Source organism: Ursus maritimus, unplaced genomic scaffold (assembly GCF_017311325.1).
Source record: "Ursus maritimus isolate PB19 unplaced genomic scaffold, ASM1731132v1 scaffold_9, whole genome shotgun sequence".
NCBI lineage: Eukaryota > Metazoa > Chordata > Mammalia > Carnivora > Ursidae > Ursus > Ursus maritimus.
In genome coordinates, this window is record NW_024427107.1 from 13,269,297 (window position 1) to 13,294,549 (window position 25,253).

General features: G+C 41.2%; 1 protein-coding gene across 2 annotated transcripts in view; it reads right to left on the reverse strand.

Annotated features, from left to right (window-relative positions):
* Positions 1-25,253, reverse strand: part of ASPH (aspartate beta-hydroxylase) — a 209,561-nt gene that overhangs the window by 87,515 nt on the left and 96,793 nt on the right. For both annotated transcript variants that reach the window (XM_040626070.1, XM_008706728.2), the window contains exon 14: positions 23,592-23,633. In XM_040626070.1, the coding sequence (XP_040482004.1) occupies positions 23,592-23,633 (42 nt within the window). The remainder of the gene's footprint in view (positions 1-23,591; positions 23,634-25,253) is intronic.

The window sequence follows — 25,253 nt, forward strand, 5'->3', positions numbered from 1 at the left end:
CACAAGTCTATCAGAGATTTTCATACTCTTCATTCAATAACTGATAGAACAAGTAGAGAGAATGTCAGCAAGGATACAGATCTGAATAAGAGTATGAACCAACCTGACCTAACTGACATTTCTAGAACATCTCCTCCAACAACAGCAGAATACACATTTTTGCAAGTGTACACCAAACATTTTCCAAGCTTCCACCTTAGAGAAACTAGAAAAATAAAAGCAAATCAAACCTAAAGTAGTAGAACAAAGAAAATAGTAAAGATCAGAGCAGATATCAGTAGCTTACAAAGTAGAAAAATTAATGATGTCAATAAAATTAAAGCTGATTTTAAGAGAAGATAAATAAACAGATAAAACCCCAGCCAGACAGATTAAAAAAAGAGAGAAAAAAACACGAATAGCCAATGTCAGGAATGAATGATATCACCACAGATTTTACAATTATTTTATTTTTTTAAAAGATTTTATTTATTTATTTGACAGAGAGAGAGACAGCCAGTGAGAGAGGTAACACAAGCAGGGGGAGAGGGAGAGGAAGAAGCAGGCTCCCAGTGGAGCAGGGAGCCAGATGTGGGGCTCGATCCCAGGACCCTGGGACCACGCCCCGAGCCGAAGGCAGACGCTTAACAACTGAGCCACCCAGGTGCTCCAGATTTTACAATTATTAAAAAGATAATAAGAGAATGTTATGAACGATGCCATGCCAATTAATTCAACAAGTTAGATGAAATACAAATCTTGAAAGACACAAACTACTAAAGGTTATTCAAGGAGAAATAAATAACCTGGATATCCTGAAATCAATCAAAGAAATCAAATATGTAATTAAAAACCTTCCCATAGAGAAAACTCTAGGCCCAGCCACTTCCACTGGTAAATTCTACCAAACATTTAAGGAAGAAATAATACATAATACATAAATTCTTGAAAAGGAGGAATTGCTACCTAACACGTTCTATGAGGTTAACGTTATAGTGAAATCCAAACTAGGCAAAAATATTACATGGAAAAAAAATGCTCATGTGCATAAGCACAGATTTAAAAGTTTCTAAACAAAATTTCTTAAATTAAACCCAACAATCTATATAAAGAATAATGCATCATGAGATTTATCTCAACCAACCATAGCTTGTTCAATACATAAAAATCAATCAATGCAACCTATATTAATACAACAAAAACCAAAACCCATATGAACATTTTATTAGACAAAGAAACAGCCTCTGACTCCAAAATTCATTCCTAATAAAAACTCTTGACAATGTAGAAATAGAAGAAAACTTTTTCAATCTGATAAACAGCATCTACAAAAAATCTACAACTGCCACCAACTTATTGATAAAGACTGATTTCCCCCCCCCCCAAGATCAGGAACAAGATAAAAATATCTACTCTCATAATTCCATTCAACATTTTACTGGAGATTCTAGTCACTGAATCAGGCAAGAAAAAGAAAGAGAAAGCATCCTGTTTGGAAACAAAGAAATCAAACTGTCTTTATTTAGAGATGATGTAATTATCTTTGCAGAAAATCTGATATAAGCTACAAGAAAGCTACTGGAACATTTAAGTTCGTTTAGCAAGGCTCCAGGATACAAGATTAATATAGAAAAATGATTTTTTTCCCATAGACAATCAACAGAAAATTGAAGTTATAAAGTAACACCACTTATAATCACATCCCAAAATATGATATATTTAGCGATAAATCTGACAAAAGTTGTGGAAGACCTGTCAATCAAAACGATAAGATAATGCCGAGAGAAAATGTAAGAGACCTTAAGTGGAGAGACATTCCAGGTTAACAGATTACCAGACTCAGCACAGTGAAGGCGCCAATTTTCCCCAAATAAATATATAGATTCTGTGTGAGAGCAAAACCTCAGCAGTCTTTTTTATTTGGTGGAAATTGACATACTAATTCTAAAATTTATTTGGAAAAAGAAAGGACCTCCACTCTAGCCAAAATAACTGAGAAAAAGAAGAACAAAATTTGAAGACCTTATTCCTCCAATATTTTTTTAAATATCCCATGATTTCAAGACTTATAAAGCTGCAGTGATCCATACAGTGTGGCACTGGTATAGAGACAAATAAACAGTCAGTGGGACTGAACAGACAGCCAGAAACAGACCCATACCTATATGGACATTTTCAACAAAACCACAAATTCAGGAAATTCAGAGGAAATAAATATTTTCAGCAAATACTGCCAACATATCTGCTAAAATGTCCATATTTTGAAAATGAACTGCCATTTATACTTTTACCATAAACAAAAATAATTCAATGGAAGACAAACCTAAATATAAAACCTAAAATCATAATACTCCTAGGAAAAATGATATGAGAAAATCTTTGTGACCTTGGATTCGGCAAAGATCTCTTAGGCATGACTCCAACAGCACCATTCAGAAAAGGACAAATTCATAAATTGGACTTCATTGAAATTTAAAATGTCTTCAATAGCTACTGTTAAGAAAATAAAAAGACAACCCAGAGGTTGGAAGAAAATATTTGCAAGTCATAAATGTGATAAAGGTGTTAGAAAAATAATACATAAGTAACTCTCAAAACTCAAGGAATAACAAAACAAGCAACCCAATAAAAAAGGGGGCGGGTGGGAGCAAAAGATTGAACTAACTCTTTACTGAAAAAGAGATAAGAATGAAAACTAAGTTCATGGGAAGATGCTCCACATTATTTGTTTGTCACTAGGGAAATACAAATTAAGACTCACCTGACATACCACTACACACCTATTAGAATGGCTGAAATTTAAAAAAAATTGACCATACCAAGTGTTGGTAAAGATGTGGAAGAACTGGAACTCTTATACAGTCCTGCTGAGAATGTAAAATTAACTGTAAATCCACTTGGAAAACAGTTTGAGAATTTCTTATAAAGTTAAACATAGAGCATCATATCATCCAACCATTCCATTCCCATGCACTTACCCAAGGGAAATGAAAGCATGTATTCACAAAATTACTTGTACAAGAATGCTCACAGCAGATTTATTTGTAATAGCCCCGAAATGGAAACAACCCAAATGTCCATCAACAGGTGAACAAATAAGCAAACTATTATATCAATAAAATGGATAAAAAGAAATGAACCATTCCTAGGTAATACAATGTGGGTGAATGTCAAGATAATTGTTGAATGAAAGCAGCCAGACACAAAAAAGGGGCACATACTATATGATTCCACTTATATAAACTTGTAGGAAATGTAAACTGCATGGAGATGGAGGGATCTTAGGGACTGGGGATGGAAAGGGAAGAGGGCAAGTTTACAGGAAGGACTACAGAGGGGCACAAGGAAATTTTTGGCATCATTGGATGTGATCTTGAGGGTTTCATAGCTGTATATATGTGGAAACTTACCAAACTACAGGCCTTAAGAGAAGTTTATCTACATTAACTATCATAGTAAAACTACTATAATAAACATATACAAACACAACCACAAGAGTTTAATCATATCTAAAAAGAAATTAACAATAATTCCTGAATATCAGAATTTCACTGGATAGTCAGTATTGACATTTCCCTATCTTATGAACTCATATTATTAGAGTATGTTATTCTGAAATGGGATCCAGACAAGATCCAAAGATTGCAACTGGTTTTGTCTCAAACAAGTCAGAACTTCCTACGCGATCTTAAGAGATACTGATTATCCAATAAGAAATACTGAACAGAAGAGCGCCAAGAATATTTTGGGATATTCATTACTATTGCCCAATAGTTCTATAGAAAAAAAAATCCAACTTAGAATTTGACATTCTATTCTGATGTATTGATCTAAACTTCTCCACTGAATGAATTTGGTTATTAATGGATTTTCCAGAGGAACATGTATGTCAGTTTACAAATCATTTTGAAAAAACATTTACGGAGTACCTTGCAAAGTATTATGCTGGTCAGTGTAGGGGACACAAAGATGATTAGAACATAGTCCTGGTATAGATCAAATGTTTATGTCCCCTCCCCCAAATGTGTAGGGTGAAATCCTAACCCCCAAGGCAATGTTTTCAGGAGATGGGGCCTTTGAGTGGTGATTAGTTCCTAAGGGCCTGAATGGGATCAGCACTTCATGACTGGGATCAGTACTTAATAAAAGAGACCCCACAGAGGTCCCTAGTCCCTCCCATGACGTGAGGACACAGTGAGAAGGCACCATCCACGGACCCGATACCAAATTTGCCAGGGCTTTGATCTTGAACTCCCCGCCTCTAGAACTGTGACAAATACACTTCTGCTAGGCCACCCAGCTTATGGCATTTTTGCTACAGCAGCTTGAAGGGGCTAAGACAGATCCCTATCCTCAAATAATCTAGACCCTGGTGGAGGCAGTAAATTAATGACTAGAATAGAAGGTGAAAAATTATCGGGCAAAATGAGAATCATATAATACACTGGGAACACAGAGAAGCAAGACAGTACCTCTAATTGGAACAATAAGGTAAGAATTAGGGAAAAATCTGGGGTTTGAGCTGCATTTTAAAGCACAAATCTAATTTGGGATGAGACAGAGGCAGGCAAAACCTTCCGAAGAAAGAGGCAAATATAAACATGGAAATGTGAAAGAGGCAAGTTCAGGCCTGAAAAGTCCAGTAGAACCGCAGAGGGTTCTGGGTTAGGAATAGTAAGGGTCCCCACGGAAGGGGCTCGGAGCCAGATTATGGAATTTCTTGCATAATATTCTGAGGGATTTAGACTTTGTTCCACAGGCAGTATGATATCAGAGATGGTTTTATTTTATTTTATTTTATTTTATTTTATTTTATTTTTTAAAGATTTTATTTATTTATTCGACAGAGATAGAGACAGCCAGCGAGAGAAGGAACACAAGCAGGGGGAGTGGGAGAGGAAGAAGCAGGCTCATAGCGGAGGAGCCTGATGTGGGGCTCGATCCCATTACGCCAGAATCACGCCCTGAGCTGAAGACGGACGCTTAACCACTGTGCCACCCAGGCGCCCCTATTTTATTTTATTTTAAAACACTTATTTTTAGAGAGAGAGAAAAAGCATATGTGCGGGGCAAGAGGGAGAGGGAGAGAGAATTCTTAAGTAGACATACCCCCCCACCCCCGCCCCGAGGGTGGAGTCCGACATGGGACTCCATCTCAGGACCCCTGAGATCATGACCCAATCGGAAACTAAGAATCAGAGGCTTGACTACAGCACCCAGGTGTCAGTTTTAATGACTGACAGCAAATAACCCGTATTGTAGGAAGTTTCTTGTCGTGAGTACAGACAAGTGGAAAGGCAAAGAACAGAAATACAGGTAACCTCAGGAGTGGGAGGAGACGCTGTACAGGGCTGAGGGAGTGGCAATGCAGGGAGAGAGGTGAATACCCGGCTAAATTAAATGGTGACATTTTAGGGGGAAAAAAGATGTGAACTTAAACTAAGAAATAATTAAATTTGAAATGATCAAAGAAAAAAATGACCACTTCTTATCAGTAAAACTTAGAAAATCGATTTTCATGTTAATAAAAATACATATGTTAATCTCATTACGTCTTATAGATTTTTTTTTAACACCACGCACTACTGATCATACTGTCACTTAAAGAGAAGGTGGTGACATTCCAAAACGGCACAGATTACCGTCAGCCCCAAAGAGATGATATATGTTGTGATTCTTTTTATGAATAATGTGCAGTTTATTTTTATGCCAACAGCACACCACATGTTTTGGGTCTTAACAGATGGCAAACTCCTTTTACCAGGGTTTTAAACTTGCACACTGGGAATGAAAACTATTTATACAGTAAACACTTTAGCTGATCCTATCTTTGGACAAGTTTAATTAAAGAATGAGATACCAATAGCACAATCAAGCGGACTCACGGGAGGAAGCAAGAACTTGCTTCCTTGCTGAATACATTATTTTACCCCAGCAATTTCAAGCATCCACGGAAATAAATGGCACGATGGAGTTTTATAATAAATCCCTTAGCGTTTAGCTTTTTTTGGTGAGGTGTTTTCAAACCCAGTGTTAATAAAGCTTTAACACCCAAGGTAGAAGGAAAGCATAACTTACTCTTTAATGAGATGCCACGACAAGCATTGTTCAAAGAGCTCTCCAATACCCTCATACCTTATTCAGCTTGTAGACGCTCGTTTTCTACATATAAACACTTTCCAGAAAAACAGCCCTGAAGCACCGGTATTCTCTCACACTAAAAACATGAAATATGTTGGGATGTCATGAGGATTAAATTTCAAATTCATCAAGCGCCTCTTGGAAACAGAACATATGCAAATAAACAATATTAAACAGCCTCTGGATTGGAAGCTCGCTTACACCTTCTACGGAATACTAAAAGGAGGGAAAGTAATGATAACGGTTGCTCCTAACCGTCAAGTGAAATGGTCGTCCAAGGACAGGAGAATCCTGCAAACAGGCAGGAGGGCAGGCTGAATCGCCTCTATATCTCACACGTGTAAAAAGAAAAGCTCCGGGGAGCCTAAGAGACTTATTCAAGACCAAACAGCAAAGAAGAATTGGTAGAGCTGATAGTAAAACTGGTGAAGGACCCTGTCATTGTCAGTGTTGATCAAGTGCCTTTACACTGGTAAGAGAATTTCAGTGCCTACGAGGAAAATGTTCATGGATAAAGACAAAAACAACGTTGACTTTAACGGCTGATGTAGGCTAAATAATACTCCTGTCTCCAAATTTCCTCTACTGTTGTTATGAGCCTCAACCTCCAAATACCACTTTCAGCCCCATACTTGAATCTCAAAACAAAACATCAAATCAAAACTTCAGTCTAAGATGACTGACCAAGAGTGGAGACACCATGTGAGAATTTCCATCACTCCAGGGCTGGTGTACTAAGTATGTTTGACCCTATTAACCGACGAGCCAATTTAAACCCAGTCCTCCATTTTTCTTCCTTACTAATGAGTCTCTTCACTCGTGTTTTATAATCACGGGGAAATACTCCAGTAAGTGCATGGCTGAGCTATTATCATACTTCTCAGGGGGTAAAAGACAATCTGCCTCTGGCCTCCTTCCTCAGCACACACAGAGGTATGCAGTTAATGACACGACACATACCCTGCTCGGCACGGGACTGTCTGCAGAGGGCCATGGAAAAAACAGACTGTGGAGAAATGCACGTGGGGTTCATGGCAGCAGCTAAAAAGCAAGATGCGGTATGAATCAAAGTGACAAGGCATAGGAATAAAGAGCTCACCCAAGTTCGTTGGTTTTATGTTGAAGCTATAATTTGTAATTAATGCAACTTCCACTCTAAGACTAGCGGAATGACATTACTAATAACGTCACTAATATGGTGGTATGGGTGCACAAAGAAGTCAGTGATCCTTGGGGGAGAGGAGCCCAATTTCAGTGAAGCATAAAAATCAAGGTTATTACCTGAAACACACCTTTATCGAACCTTGCCTTTTGATGTAAAGCATATCAGTTAAAGGCATCATGCTGTATGGATTTCTTCCAACTGTTATTTCGAATTTAGTTTTGAGTGACTCATACAACCTGAATAGAGTTGGTAGTATATTATAATCATGGGAGCGAATCAGCCCTGAAGGCTCCAGATGAATTTCATATATAGATACCTATTCCTATGAGTAGGTTCTAATAAATCTCTGGACCAGGAAAGGAACAAATCGGAGAAGGCAGCATTAATGGTATTGACAAATTAAAGGAGAGAAAGGGTAAAAAACCAATGGATACTAGAAAAAACAAATTAGGACAATGTCCCAAAACGTGACAGTGTCAAGAGTTTCTAGAGAGGACTCTCATGAATTTAGACTGTTTTACAGAGTGCATCCTGATACCCCAGGGGCACTGCTCCTGGAGTGCGGATGAGTGGGTTGTGCACAGAAACACGCAGAAGCGGTGTTCCACATCAAGTCCTCCTCTCTGTCATTAGGAAATCAGTAAGTATCTGAATTCACAGGTCTAGTCCATGAGAATTCCACGGATACAAGCCTGTTTGCTACTTGAGGACCAGCTCAAATATCTTTCCTCCATGAAGACTTCAGCACTCTACCCCTGCCCCCTGGCAATGAGTTATTCTCTCCTCCGGGCTCCTGCAGCCTTTTGCCTACAACCTCTACCTCCTTATATTGTAGTTGTTTATTTGCTTTGCTTTAAGGACACTCCACAGAGGGTGGCAAACAAAGGAAGTGGGAATATTTGTTAAATTACTCAATCATCTTCTTAGCTAAAAGCCATTGTCCCTTAGTTCCCATGTGCATTCCTTAAGAAGAGTTAATGTCCAGGGGGTGGCTCAAGTCCCAGGACCTGGTGAAACAAGATACACCATCACCCAACACAAACAAAGCCCCTATGAAGAAGATGTGCTAGAGGGGCGCCGGGGTGGCCGAGCTGGTTAAGCATCTGTGTTCGGCTCAGGTCATGATCCCAGGGTCCTGGGATCGAGCCCCACATTAGGCTCCCTGCTCAGCAGGGAGTATGCTTCTCCCTCTCCCTCTGTGTGCTTGCTTGCTCTCTCTCTCAAATAAATAAATAAAATCTTAAAAAAAAAGTGTTAGAAATATACACAATTCCTCCTCTTACCCTCTTTACCCACACATGCAGACTTCTTAAAAATTAACCCAAAGGCTGGGGCGCCTGGGTGGCTCAGTCGTTAAGTATCTGCCTTCGGCTCAGGGCATGATCCCAGGGTTCTGGGATTGAGCCCCGCGTCGGGCTCCTCAGCTGGGAGCCTGCTTCTCCCTCTCCAACTTCCCCTGCTTGTGCTCCCTGTCAAATAAATCAATAAAATTAAAAAAAAAATTAACCCAAAGGCAAAAATCAGAGTTTTCTGATTCTACCATAACCAAGGGAACAAATGTACTTAGCATTTGAAATGGATTTAGAATTTGCAATGTAAGTTGCTGCCTAGCTGCCTTGGGTGATTATTACCTGCAGTAGTGAATAATTTGGAGGATGTATGCAACAGATGCCTTTAACCACATCAGTGATGTTTTCTTATTATTTAATGTAAGAGTTTTTAAAAAGTTCTCCCTGGCAACTCAAGAATGGGTCTACAGCATTTAAATGCTATGCGCCTTCCATGTGCGTGTACGAGGCACAGCCAGACCCCCCTGGGAGAGGGCAAAACGTGAACCAATCAAGTAAAATGCACTTGCTTTTTAGTACCAGGCTTCTATTTTTCTCAAAGCATCTTCATCCTGTATAGGAATCGATCCTCAACACATGATATGTCCTAGGTCCCCAACCACTTTGTAACCCATTCCTGATGAGGCCTCATTAGCAGGCTCTCACAGTTAAGAAGCCACAATCCCAACGAGGACAGTTTCTGCCCCTGCCTGCGGCAGGAGAGACAGGATCATTGGTAACAACCATGTTCTTTGATACCTGAAGTTTGAGCACGTGTAGACGGCATGCGAGAATTTATGAACATTATCCTCTTGTAATCCTGATTCAAATTCGAGAGGTTTGGCAAAGGAATGGACTCTCGTGTGAGGTGAGAGGAGTCTATAGATGAGACCGACACGGGCCCCAAAGGGTCCGGGACTAGATTCAGACACAAACGCCTCCCGAGCCCAGCTCAGTATGCTACCAATACCTTGATGAGGAAGTGGCCCGTTTTGCTCAGATTCACATGCAGTTAGGTTTGCTGGCCATTTGTGACTCAGACGCTTATCATTAAGACAGCTGTTTAATAAATGTACAATGGTCCTTGCCATAGTATAGGTCCTGCTCGCAGTCTAGTGTTGCTCCTACCCCTGCACCGACCTCACGCCTGGCCGCTGTCATCCTGGACTAGCCCCTTAGCTGAGCAGGGCTAGCGATGGGACTTGGAGGTGTGCCAGTGCCTCTGGAGAAATCCAAAGCTACTCCTCTATGTGGAGATACTTCGGTCAGAAAATGTCCTCCTGCTCCCAGCTTTGCTTGTCGTCTGTTCCCGAAACCCCGTGATAATGGCTTCTCCCCGTTTCTTTTTCTTCTTCTTTTTTTTTTGTTTTTTTTTTAAGATTTTATTTATTTATTTGACAGAGAGAGAGACAGCCAGCAAGAGGGGGAACACAAGCAGGGAGAGTGGGAGAGGAAGAAGGAGGCTCCCAGCGGAGGAGCCCGATGTGGGGCTCGATTCCAGGACCCCGGGATCACGCCTTGAGCCAAAGGGAGATGCTTAACGACTGAGCCACCCAGGCGCCCCTCGTTTCTGAGATGTATTTGACGGTGGCCTTACTGCCACGCCTACTGGGCACCATCTGCAATTATCTGTCCCATCCTTGAGCGTCTGCCTGACCTCAGGCTCCATCCGCTCCCACCCCGCTCGATGCCACTGCTGACCAGGCTCAGGAGCAACAGCAAAGGACTACAGAACCGAAGTCAATAACAAGGAAGGGGAAGGAGCATTCTAGCAAAGGAGAAAAGCATGACTGCCATCCATGGTGTCCGGGTGAGTAAGTAGTTTGGCTTCCCCGGGCAGAAATTGTGTCATAAAATCACCCAAACTGAAACGGAGAAGGTTTGATTTATTTTCACTATTACTAATACTTTTTATTGACAACACATATTTGATTGTTAAGTGAAAAACATATAAACACACAGCAAGAATTACTGCTGCAAATGCCAGTACCATTACATGAGAACAGAAAATGCTCTGGAGAAGAGCTCTGTAATCAGACTGAGGTAATTTTCAGTAATGCATTTTCCAAAGTAATGTACTCTCCAATTTGAAGTCTTATTTAAGTAAATGAATATATCTGACTGCTGACAGCACTGTCTTTGTATGACAGTGTTTGAAAGCTTAATTTTAAGCTAGCTTGGGCATATGTGGCTAATATCTTCATCTTTAATTTGCTTCACTATACAAAGAGACCATGTGTTAAAACACAATAAAGTGGATTACTCTGATTTGAAGGCAGGGTCACATTTCCATCAATCAAAAGAAAATTTAGATCTTGATGATCATTTTCAAACACACGAAATCTGAGTTTTTTCCTTAATAAACCGATTTTACTCCCCCGCTCCTGTTGTCACAATCACGGCAGAAATTAGCGCCGTAAGCTGTTGAGTGCTCAACAGGAAGCATTAGAATGGGATTTTAATGATAACGAAGAATTTGCTATTATTGTCCTGCGGTGTGTTTGACTGAAGATTCATTCTGCTGGAAACAGGTGCCCTGAATTATCCCTGGTACTACAGCATGGTGAAAAATCATGAAATGAAAAATAAAAACAAAGCAAATGTGTATTTCAACACAGCTAAAAATTCGACTACACTTGCTGAGACTAGTAATATATGCTGAGCTTATTTAAATCACTAAAATTGCTGTAATTAAACTTCTCTCTAAATCAGACTTGTATAAGAGTCAGAAATCTCCTATAATTAACTTATCTGTAGAAGTAATCAGACAATAACTGCTGGTGTATTTTAGGAACCACTAAAACTACAGTAGCTGTTTGGATGTAATGATTATAATAAATCTCTAACAGTCGTTCTCTTACAACCTCTTTTCACAGCTGCAAGGGGGGGAGGGAGACTTTTCTCGAAGCTTTTTCCCGGAACTGGTTTAAGTGTGCGAGTGCTGCCTCGCGCTTGGACACTCTGGGAAACTTAGGACGGGTGTGGCCTGAACTGAACCACCAGCCTGTGTGAGTTACATCTCGATGGGCTGCTGGTACTACTAATGAGGAACAGATCATGTGTTAGGGACTGCTAAAGACAGTGAACCAAAGCACCCCCGGCAGGCAGCTACAAGACAGAAGACCCACCTGGACAGACCACGCAATAATTAAGTTTAAGGCAGTGATGACTTGGTCAAGCCCATGTGAAGGACTCTCAGAAACCCAAGTCATTGAAGCTTGATGACAGGTGTCTTCACAAACAGGTGCTACTGTTCTTATCTTAATAAGATGAATGAATGATCTGATGGAAGAACAGTGCTCCCCAAGCTGAGGCCATCCGAATCAAGGCTGTCCAATGTTTTTGTGCATGTTTTATTACAATAGAACAATATATGCAAGCAAGGAGATATTGCTGGAACGTTCAAAGTACTGTAACAGGTGAGAGAACACCACTCTCGTGCATTCATTCACACACTTACTTGTTTCAATGATTATATATCGGTAAAGCACTGTGCACGAGGGTAATAGATAAAGAACCAATTGGGAAAATATTTGTGTAATATAAAAACCAACAAGGAAATTAATATCAATATTAATGAAACCCTGGAAACCAACGAGGAAAACAAAAGATATGACTAGGCAGTTTGCAGCAAGGGAATCCAGAATGGCTTACACATTTCAGATGTTCAGCTTCTCTAGTATTCAGTGAATGTTAATATTTGTATTTCATTAAATCGATAAATCATCACCAATTTAAATCAATTAAATCAATGAAATGTCACTCAAATATTAAAACAACTATTTGAAAGCACTGGACAATGACCAAAGATAGGTAGAAACTTATAACAGAAGAATTTATTCTTTCTTTTTTAAGACTTTATTTATTTGAGCGAGAAAGCATGCATGCACAAGAGAGCATGAGAGAGAGAGAGAGAGCACGCACGAGTAAGAGCTGAGGAGGGTACAGAAGAAGAGAGGGAGAAGCAGACACCCTGCTGAGCAGGGAGCCCAACACAGGGCTCAATCCCAGAACCCTGGGATCATGACGTGAGCCAAAGGCAGACGCTTAATCGACTGAGCCACCCAGGCGCCCCTGGAAGAATTTATTCTTGAAAGACAGTTTCTACATTGGATACGAATGGTGAGTTTGTGATTTTTGTGTGTGGGGGGGTGCTTGCTCCCAACCACCCCAAGTCAGGCAGTGGAAAACTGTGTCCTTCCCCACCGAAGAGGGCAGATCACAGCATGAAGACAGCAGAGCAGATGAAAATTTAAAAGGGAAATCTTGGATGCAAGAGAGTCATAGAAGGGCCGAGATCCAATATTTGAGAATAAACTCGGCACAAATCCCAGGCTGACTGATAACTTTCCATCTTCATGGGTAGCCCCTGGGAGACCAGGGAAAAAGCAGGCAGAAACTTGATGAGAATAGACTAATATATGGCTGCAAAGCAAAGTACCCCCAAGCCTAGCAGTTGACAACCACCATAAACATTTAGTATCTTACACAAGTTCTTTGCTACCTAGACCTGTCCTGAGGCTGCTTATATGTTCTCATGACAATGCAGCCAGTTTCCTCCAGAGCAAGCAAGGGATCCAAATGAAAGACAAGGTAGAAAGTGCAATGCTGGCCTTGGGGTTCACACTCTGTCAGTTGTGCATTGCCCTATTCGTCACATAGGTCAGCCCTAGTCAATGGAAAGAGGACCACACAGAGGCACGAACACCAGGAGGCAAGAATCACTGGGAGCCTTCCCAGAGGCTACTACAGAAATCTACTTCTGAAAGACAGAAGTCCTCTGGCGAAATGTGCACATTTGCTGCGTTTTGCGTCTGAGTACATTTCTCAACACACATCCAGTTTGCGTAGAGGAAATTAGAAGTCCTACGGCTTGAAGACAGCAGACCTTCAGGCCAGCAGAGCAACTGCAAATTCAAATGGTGAATCTCAGAAAGAAGCCCCAAAATCTGAGTATGAATTCTGCCCAAATCTTTAGCAGACCACTAAACTACACAGGCGCAGGGTACCTTCTGCCCTGCTCTCCAGAGAGCTGAGCTTAAAAAGACAGCAGCTAGAAGTCAACAAACCTGAGCAGAGAACGCAGTTGCTTCATACTGCAGGGAGATGGATTTTTCAGTTTGAATGCAGGCAAGTTAACGGTCTACGGGTCACCAACAATCTTCAGGGGAAAAAAAAATTCCAGAGTTGCCATATGTATTCTATACATAATCCAGCTTTTAGCCTAAAATTCCTAGACATGTGAAGAAACAGGACTCTCCTGATCCATACTCAGGGGGAAAGAAGTAGTCAGTAGCAACTGTCTCCACGTGTGCCCAGATGCTGGGTTTCTTAGAAAAACATTTCAAATGGGTGACTGTAAATAAGTATAAACATTTAAAGAAAAATATGGTATTAATGAGTGACCAGATACAGAATCTCAACAGTGAAATGGCAACTATAAAAAAGAAGCAGTTGTAAATCTAGACTTGAAAAGAAGAGTAGCCAGAATGAAAATTTTACTCCATGGGCTCAACAGCAGATTTGAAATAGCAGAAGAAAAATTCACTGAACTTGAAGATAGAGCAACAGCAATTATGCAATCCAAGGGGGTGGGGAATGCTAACAGAAAAGAACAAAGTGTCCGAGACGTGTAAGACATTACCGTGCAGTCCAACATGTAGCTGAAATACTACAAGTAGTGGAGAGGGAAAAAAAAAACATTTGAAGAAATATGGCTAAATATGGCTGGAAAATACTTAATTCACAAGATTTTTTGATAAGACTTAGATGAGAAGTTCTGTGAAAATAGCATGAAACACAGTACATTCTAGACAGGTAAGGTTCATTCACACACAAATACTTCTGTCTATAAACTCTTCCTGCCCATCGTCTGGACCATTTGCATTTCATAATAACACCATGAGATGAAGAGGTAAATTAAAAGGGAAGTGATCATATCATATTTTTCATATTATAACTATTTATTCAACTCCTATTATATTGTAGTTAAGGGCTACTGGAGGGATGTGATGGTTTAATTTTATGTATCAACTTAGCTAAGCCATGATACCCAGATATTTGGTCAAACATGTCTGCATGTTGCTGTGAAGATATTTTTTAGATAAGATTAACACTTAAATCAGTAGTCTCGGAGTAAAGCAGATTTTCCCCCATAATGTAAGTGGGCCTCACCCAATCAGCTGAAGGCCTAAAGAAAAAGACAGGTACCCCACCCCACAACCACCCCACCACCACCACCAAAGAGGAGGAAACTCTGCCTCTAGACCGCCTTTGGCTTTGAGCTGCAACATCAACTCTTCCTTGGGTCTCCAGCTTGCCTGCCTGCCCTGCAGATTTTTGGACTGGCTAGCCTCTAAAATCATGTGAGTTCATTCCTTAAAATAAATGTGTCTTTGTCTATATACATAAACATACACACACCCTATTACATTGATTCTGTTTCTCTGGAGAACCTTGACAAACACCAGATGGGAGAGGGTGTCATGGTTCCTACCTTTTAGATGCCTTCTGTCTAAAAATTAAGGGAAAAACTCAAAATACATGCTAAAAATCTACAAGCATGGAGTGTCTTGGGATTCCAGAGGAAAAGTACATCTTCTAGTCTAGAGTAAGAGACAGGGGTGTAATCAGGGGAGACTGCCTAGCAGAGGTAATCTCTAAGCTCATTTCTAAGGAGCAGGACTCTGCCAGGAGAATGTGAAGAGGGGAGGCAAGAAAGAGCATTGTGAACAGAGGAAAGCCATAAGCGGGAGCCATAACCTGAGAAGCTTTAGGTGCTGTACTAATAAGTTTAGTTTTTATCATCAGGACAATGGTGAACAACTTTGCTCAAATACGTTCCATCCAGCTGTGAGAATCCCAGGAAAAACTTCATTGATATATGTATTTTTTTAATAACAAGAAAACTTCTTAATGAGGCTTGATTATTGCTCACGTTGGTTCTATCTCTGTTTTCCTTATGATCACAGAAAACCCAGAAATATCCATACAAGGTATTAGTTGCATCAGGCTGGTTTACTGGCTGTATTACAATCTTCTAGGTCTTTCCTTTAACCTACGTTACAAATGGGATTACTGTTATTGTAAATGTGACTTGATTTCTAGTGCCATCTGGTGTTTTGTTAGGGCACTGACTATTACTTTTTAAAAGAATACAAATAGTAACCAGGACATCTTTCAATGCCTAAAAGACAGTCACAAAATACACTGTTCAAGTGTATCCTTAATTGTAATGAATAATATAATGGGATATTAAGTATTAGTCTAAGCCAAAGCAAAATTTCAGGAAAAGTCCTCGATTCAAATGCAATTACAACACACACACATAACACACACAGCAAAAACCCATTTCCTTTTTGCAGGCATGGGTATTCTGTTGCTTCTCAAATTCCTTTAAAGACTCACAAACCCTCAACTAATAATTGACACTTGGTCTATGTTAAATCAGCCACATGTTGCTTACTTCTATGTTCAAATTGTTCAAGCACCTTTTTTAAAGAAGCTCCGAGTCATTTTTGACTCCTGTTCTTCTCTCATACCTCATATCCTACCCATTAGCAAATTCTAGTGACTTTACGTGCAAACACATGGAGAATCTAACCACCCCTCACCTCCACTACCCCACATCCTAATTCCAGCCATTATTACCTCTTGGGAGTCTCCTAAGTGGTCTCCCTGCTTCCAGTCTTGCATCCCCAGAGCCAGAGTGAGCCTTCTTGAAACATAAGGCTCATCATACCAACCTTGTGCTCCGAATCTCCCGGCGGCCATCTTGCTCAAGATAATATATAAAATCCTTATGGTTGGCGGCCTTCATAGCCCTGTGTGATTCGGACCCTGCGAGCCCTTGGATCTCACCCACTCCTATCCCTCTCCCTCCCATGTTCCCCACCTGCCACACTGGCTCCTCACTGATCCTCACAGGGACTATGGATGTGCTGTTCCAACCCTGGACTCCCTTCTCCCGAATGTTTGCACAGCTCATTCCCCTGCATCTTCAAACGTCACTGTCCCAGAGGCCTCTCCACCGAGCAACACCCCTGCCCGCTGTCACTCTCTGTAGACTTTTCCTATTTTATATTCCTTTTCATACTTATCACTATTATATTCTAATTTTCCACAATTACATATCTAACCTTCCCCCCCAAACACACATACACTAAATTACAGGTACCATGAGAACTGGGACTTGGCTTTTATCGGCTGTGTTAGCCCCAGTGCCTAAAATAGGGCCTGGCACATAGTAGGTGCACAGTATGGACTCAATAAGTGGATGAATACAAGTAACTGTTTGAGTCTGACATCTAGTAAGCCGCTTGTGAGCTGCATTACTTTGTAGTCGACGCATTTCGTGGATGTGGAAGATGGAATATGTGGGAAAAGATGACATCCAGTGGGGAGAAACGGACACAGCAAGCTGATCGAAAACAAATACAATCTGACTCCACTTATGAATCTGGCAAATAGAACCTATTTTGGAATCAGCCCTATTTCAAACCCACAACTGTCTGAAAGGAAAGGACACAGAATTATTAATAAGTAAAAGCAAATCTTCTGCTCTTACCAGCTGTTCCTCATCAATACACCTGAGGGAGGTAACACAAGCAGAAAGTCAGGTGACCTGATAATTCATCCTGAGACTAATTCATAATGGTCATTTTTTAAAAAAAAAATCTTCACTTCTATTATTACGACACTCTATTATTACAAGACAAATTCGTAATGGCAACTTAGAAAAAATGCTTCACTTCTATTATTACAACTATTAAAGCACATTCCATTTTCACTACATGTTCCAAAGACGGAATATTTCCCCTTCCCTCCACCCCGTACTTAACAGCATCCTACGAATCTCAGTAAAAAAGAGGATGGAATTCCCAAGGCAGGCAATGAATTTCAAAGGATTTTCAATGAATCTGGGGTAACACTGAGCATTAGATCTTTTAATTCTAAGACTATTCCTGCATTTCACACTCAATAAAATACTTCGGGTACAAACGTCTTTTGGTTGGTACTGCTAGAAACTGCCTGTTTCGCACGATGGGGTGTGATGAATGAAGCAAGTGAGGCTGGTCCATGGATTCTCTCCACAGAAGAGATATCCCTGAAGAAACAGCCAGAGAGCCCAGCACCCACCACGCTGGGCAAGCCCCCTTCGGATTAGAAGTCTGGGGGACAAGTTCTAGAGTATGGCGGGCCGTGTGGAGGGAGGCACGGCTCCCAAAGGCTGAAATGGAGCCTCTGACAGAGGGAGCGGCACCGCTGTGAGCAGCAGTGGGGGTAGGGCTTCCTCGTGTTCGCCATCTGCAAGAACCAACACCCCAGTCCGCTCTCACCCTGTCTCTACCTTTGTCAGAAGCACTGAGGTGGACCTCCCAGGAGCAAACAAGTCAACGTGTGCATCAGAAAGACTGATTTGCAGATACTCTCACGGCCTGGGTAGGACATCCCATTACATGAAGGAAAATGTCAGACTCCCTGTCACGGCCTGGCCCCCGAATTTCTCTCTGACCGCATGGCATATACTCTCAGCTTGGTCAGGCTGCTCCAGGTTCTCATGCTTGGCTGTTCTGCCTCAGGACCTTTGCACAGGCTCTTCTTCTGTTCAGTGTGCTCCTAGCTCGGCATTCTCCTTAGAGACGTTCTCCCCTTACTTACCTCCCCACCCCCCTCCAGCACACTCTCCTGCTTGGTACCTTCAGAGCACTATCACTGTTTCAGATTTTGTGTGTGCTGCTGGATTCCCGACTGGGATGTGAGCTCCATGAAAGAAGGAATTTTGTCTGCCTTATTCTCACCTGTAGCCACTTGCCTACAACAACTATCTGGCATGTAGCAGGCATGCAAATATTTAAGTGGCTAAATAAATTAGTGCATGTTTTTGTGAAGGATGAAAAATTGATAGTTCTTTTAACATTCTGATGATTAATTGAAACTTTTAGCATAGAACAGTAGCCATTTCCCTAAAATATGGTGGTAGAGTATACCTTGGTAACAAGAGTAAAACACTGCGCGCTCCAAGACTGCTGATGGCTGCTTCCTGTCAATATTTGATGTCCCTTTCTGCTGCGGAACCAGAACCCTGAATCTTAGCTTTACCAATGTTCTATCAGTGAAATGTAGTTCTCCTAAGAAGTTCACTCCTCCCTGCTTCCTTCTTATTATCTGGATGTGGTGATAATGGCTGGTGCTTAAATGGCCCTTTGAAACATGAGGTTATAGACTAAGGATGGCGGAATGGCAAGAGAGGCGCTGGGTCCTTAATAAGCCATTAAACTGGTCCTAGGTTATTTCTGTGCATAAGAAATAAACGACCATCTTGTTTACGCCACTGAAACTTGAGGTTTTTAAAAATTATATATATTCCTGTATTTCACTGTAATGGGAATGTGGTGATTTGTAGGGCAGGTCTGAATTCAACTGTTGAAGACATAGGAGGAGGGTAAAAATAGGGGGCTGTTAAGAAATCAGGATTTTCCTTTAAAGTGTTTATTTCCCTAACCAATAAAGGGCAGGAAAACCAGAATAAAGGACAGAGAGGATTTGTTTTATCGCCTTTCTCCTCTAACTCAGGGATGGTCTCTGGGATCACCGAGTGAGACGTGGGCTAACATGGTCACAAGAGCAGCCTCCGTACTACCCCCGTGGTCTCTGCCTGGAGCCACAACAAGACATGTCCACTGGTCCGAGACCAACCGAATCATGTGAATCATTTTCGTGAGTCTTTCGTACAGCTAAATTTATACAATCTAAGAAAAGAAAACCCACCCTTTATTCTTTAATTATATGTGTTGTACTTTGGGAGCTAAAAATACCTTTGCTTTTAGAATGGATTATGACAGTACATATGGATCTTTTAAAAGCACTGTTTTAACTAAATCTTAAAACTGGCACACCTACGATTCACCCCTAAATCAACCAATTTAACTGCTAATCAAAGCAATCTGGGGTCCAGATATTTGGATAGTAATAGTAGGAGCAGACTGCATTTAATATTTACAAACAGTCTCATTTTATCTTCCTGTTTTGAAGTATACCCCGTGAGGCGTAAGAATCATGATCCTTATTTCTGGATGAAGAAACTGAAAGCAAAAGTGCATTTAACACTCTGAACACCTGTCAGTTCTGTGCTCCAAACAGCATGGGTCTGACGAACCACACATCCACTGACCTCAGACACGTGAGGGCACAGAGGGGACCATGTAATCGCTCTGGGTTCTTTAGGGATGGCAACAGCTGTCTTCTACCCCAGTGTCACTGACTCGAGTTTTGGGTTTCCCATGGATTTCCATCCTAAGAGTTCTATCTGGGTCTGGTTGTTACTCCTACAGCTTGAGGTTTTTAGGGCCTGTAATGCCTGTTCATATTAATCCTTTGAAATTAAAACATAATAGAAAACCATTCAGCCAATATTCACTAAGTGCCTCCTATGTGCCAGGCACAGGAAATGCAGCAGTGAGCAAAACAGACAAAAATGTGTCTTCATGGAAGTTTGATTCCAGTGGGAGGTTCAGACAATGAATACTAAAGAAATAAACTATCAAATATAATCACATGGTGTTATGGAAAAAAACAAAGCAAGGAACTGGGAATGGAAAGTAAGGGGGGGGGTTTAACCTGAAATAAGAAGGTTAGGGAGGTTCACTAAGAAGGCCACAGCTGAGCAAAGACTGTGGCAAGCCATGTGGGTTGTGGGGGAGAAGAGTCAGCCTGGAGGGAACGGTCGGTGCAAAGGCCCTGAGTCCCGTGCGTGCTTGGCGGGGAAGCCCGTGTAGCTAGAGTAGAACGAGCAAAGGAGTGAGAGTATTACAGGATGTGATGCTGGGGAGGAAACCAAGAGAAGATGGAGAAGGGAGAATGGATTTTATGAGGGCTTGAAACCCCTGCAAAGGACTTTGTTTTATTTTGAGGGAGATATGGAGATGCTGGAGGCAATGGGCAACATGACACAGCCTAGGTTTAACGGGGTCCCTGTGGCTTCTGTATTGAGAAAGATTATAGACACAACGGGGGAAGTGGAAGACCAGTTAGGAGGCATCTGGAATAATGCCAGCAAGAGACAGTGGTAGCTGGGAGCAAGGTGGTAGAGGGTGCTGGGGGCAGGAAGCAGTGGAATTCTGGGTATGTTGCGGGGAGGCGACTGACAGGGTTTGCTGAGGGAAATCCAGGGAGGCATGAAAGAGATGCTCATAGGAAGAGGGGGAAGGTCTGGAGTTCAATTTACACCAGTTAAGTTCGAAGTGATTATCAGATGTCCAAACGAGGTTCTCCGCAGACACTGGGTAACCGCTGGACACCCCGGTCTAGAGTCCGGGAAGAGACCCAGGCTGCAGGCGAGTGTGGTAGTCCTTGGCACACAGATATTTAAAGCAAGGAGATTAGGTAAGATCACCGAGGGAATATGTGCGATAGAGAAATGCTCTGAGGACTGAGTCCAGGGGTACTTGAGTGTTAGATGGTCAGGAAGATGGGGAACAGCCTTCCAGGGAGTTGAGAAAAGCACACACAGCAGAGAGTAGGAGAAAAAGCAAGAGGATGTGGTAACCAGCAAGCCAGGTGAAGGAAGCATTCCAGAATCAAGGAAGTGATCATTTCTAGCAGAAGCCGATGATATCCTCCCCTTTGCTTTTTTTTTCCTTAGTACAGTCATCCCTCCTTATCTGCAGGGGACCCATTCCAAGACTCCCAGTGGATGCCAGAGACCACGGACAGTACCAAACCCTATACTGTTTTTTCCTATACATACACACCTAGGGTAAAGTTTAATTTATAAATTAGGCACAGTAAGAGATAATTATTATAATAATAAAATAGAACGAGCGTAACGATATCCTGTAATAAAAGTTACATGAATGTGGTCTTTCTCTTCCTCTCTCAAAATATCTTAACGTCCTGTACTCACCCTTCTTATGATGATGTGAGATAAGAAAATGCCTACGTGATGGGATCAAGCGAAGGACACAGGCATTGTGGCTTTGCATTAGGCTACTACTGACCTTCTGACAGTACGTCAGAAAGAGGAGCATCTGCTTGCTGACCACATATGACCTTGGGTCACTGAAATCGTAGAAAAGAAAACCGGGGAGAAGAGGGCTACTTACTTATCACGATCAGAGTATGTCACGATGTCATGGACAATCAGGAAGGTGGGGGGGCAGCATGGAGAACTTGGGTCATGACTGAACTAAATCTATGTATAAAAGTCAACAACAATTTCCAACACTGATGAGAAACTTGCACAAGTAGCTAGTTGTTTAGAAATGTGTAGGTAAGTACTAGAAGAAACAGCTAAAAGAAAGTCAGGAATGGGCCTCATAGACGGGGAGCAGGAAGTAGAAGGCTGCTGTTTTTCATTAAAAGTCATACTTTTAAAACTATCTCTCAATATTGCTTTCATAAAAAATTAAATACAACTACTCAGGAAAAAAAAAAATGCACGACTAGATGCCTAGATCCCCCGCTAAGGGCTACAAAATTACAGCCAGCGGCCATCAACTCTGTTTGCTCATCAAGTAATCATACACCAAGACCACGTACATTATGCGTATTATAACATGCTATGTACAATAGCATCACCAAAAATTAAAGGTACTTCTGAAATTGTAATGTTTAATCATTAAAGATTTTATCATTCAAATGATATTAAAAGCAAACAGAACTACCCTATGATCCAGTAATCACACTACCCAAAAAATAAAAAACCACTAATTCAAAGGGATACACGCACCCCTATGTTTATAGCAGCATTCTTTACAATAGCCAAGATATGGAAGCAGCCCAAGTGTCCATCAATAGACGGATGGATAAAGAAGATGTGGTGTATATACACACAATGGGATATTACTCAGCCACAAAAAAGAATGAAATCTTGCCATTTGCAACAACGTGGATAGAGCTAGATCGTATAACGGATCCTAAGTGAAATAAGTAGGTCGGAGAAAAGCAAATACCATACGATCTCCCTCGTGTGTGGAATTTAAGAAACAAAACAAATGAGCAAGGGAAAAAAAATAGAGAGGCACACAAGCCAAGAAACAGACTGTTAATGACAGAGAATAAACAGAGGGTTACCAGAGAGGAGGGAGGTGGGGGAGGTTGGGGACTGAAAAGCACACTGATCATGACGAAAAAATTAATTAATTAAATGATGTAAAAAAAAATATTTGTGAGGGATAAAATACGTAGCCTTACTTATTATTTAGAGATTCTTATTGTCTAAGCTTGAATTAAATACTTAAAAATGTCAAGGACTGGAAAGAATAAAGAGAAGTGGAATATAAAAAAAAAAAAAAGCATAAGCACTATTCCATGATCATCTATATAATTTTTTAACTTAGTTCCTCACTCCAAGTAAGCTAAGGAACCATTGTATGAGGTGACTTAAAATTCTACTGGGTTATTTAATTTATTAGAATCCCATTGTAATGGGAAGGCAGAGACGATTATTTCTATATGGATGGAACCTTGTTTGCATGTCCTTCCAACAATGCAGAGTTCCTTATAAAAAGGGAGCATGTTCCGGTAATCGCTGGATCTCTACTCCTGGCACAGATGTTAACATAAACAGTAATATTTAACATTTCCTAAGTGCTTTCCCTGCGCTATACATTGCTTTAAGTACTTTATACATATTTTCATTTACTACTGTAGAAACAGGAGTCTTCTGGTCCCTGAACTTGGTACTATTTTATTCCCGTATCAGAGAGAGGAAACTGAGGCACAGAGGGCAAGGAATTCTCAGACACACATACAGTGAACGGCAAAACCAGGATTAGAAGCGAGGCAATCTCTTTAGAACCTTGCTTCTTTATGTAAATATTGATAAATGTTTGCTGATAAAACCATTTGGAATAATAAACCCAGAGGCAATTTCTTTTAATTGGTGATATAAAATAAAATCATCGTTATTCCTGAACAACAGTATGATGATTTTCTTCCTATGTATATTTGAAAGGCAGTTCATTTGATGATCTCACCTTTTTCTTTTATTTCTGGATCATCTGTTTTTCTATTTGTTTCTGAAAAGTAAAGACAAAACAAAATAAGTATTGTGAAAGTCACCATTCATCATCTCAAAATGTTGGACCATATTTAAATGAATTCAAATAAATATAATTAAAAAAATATTTCTGGGCATAGAATTCCATTTTCCTAACCCCTGAATCCTTTACACATGAAATTTGTTAAAAATATTAAGATTAGACTCATGTGAATTACTTATAAAAGCCACCGGGCAGTAACCAGGTATGAGGCTAAGTATTCCTCATCTACAGGAAAGTGGCTGTGGGTCATCCCCACCAATTCTAAGTGCCTCCATGGGTATAAAGGCAAACTGGAGTGGAGAGAAGCCCGAATCAAAGCTTGTTCAATATTTATACTGTCTCCTAAAACCAGAAGACTACTTTATAACAGACACCCTGTGCTTTAAAGAAGTGCTGCATGTCCCCCTCACTGGGGTGACAGCAGTCTCACTTCCCGAAGGACTTCACACATACGCAGGTGGGCCACTAAAGCTGCCTGCACTGAGCCCAGGTGCTGAGGAGCTGAGATAGGCCAGACAGCCCACCTGTGTCAGCCTTTCACTAAGTTAACCACAATCATAGGGTCTCTCCCCTGAATGGGACTGAGTGCAGTGAAACTCACCCAGAACCTGGAACAGTCGAACAACATCCACCCTACATGGAAAACTACGGTGCATGACCTGACCATGCGCTTATAACCTCATCTCAGATCTAGCCTACTGTTCCATAGAAGTTGGGGGTCTAGCTAATTTTCAAGGTAGACCAGTTGATTGTAGTTCCAGCAGGTTCTTATCTAGCTTTGGGTATTTCTAGGAACACATGTATAGGCATATGTGTTGGGAGTCAGGATAGGGCAGAATTTGGGAGACAAAATCAGACTCAGTTCTTCCCCCATAGTAGACCAGGCTGTGGGGGTCAGATCAGGGGTAAAACCACAGAACACTCGATTTTTTTGCTCCCTAGTTTCCTCCATACATTCCTATCAAACATGGAGTTTTTGGAAGTGAAAACTAAATCTGAGGCAGGCTTCTGATACACGAGGGGAGAGATTTTTATAGGGCAGGCATTTTCAAGACACCAGTTGAGAGGAAGGGAATGACCTCTGAAAGCTGCAGTGTGCAGGCTCGGCCTAGCACATAGCACCTGCCCCCTGCCTCCTGCCACCCTACGGGGAGGTCTAGTTCCCTCTGTGCAAAGGAGGAAGCTGAGGCTGAGAAAGTCGAGTGCCCAAACTATCAAGGTCAGCAGTTTACATCATTCCAAAGTATATGATCTTCCCAAAGTGCCCTTCTCTACCATTCCTGAAAGAGAAATGGGAGATGGGGCCATTCAGGCTTTGCCTCCTGCAAAGAGTGAGTTTTATAAAGTTGACTGCCACACACTTCTTGCCAGTGCTGCAGGAGGAACATGAGATATTTAAAAACAAAAACGATAAAAGCCCTTCTAGATCTCTGTCGAATGTTCTAGAATTTCTGATCTTACTAACTATAACTTCCTTGATCAAAAAGTTAGGCACCACATCATTTCATAGGATGCACTCTCGTAGGCATCACGGACACAGGATTGAGGAAAAACATCGACAATCCTGGTCCTCAAGGAGTCCTTCCAGTGCTACCA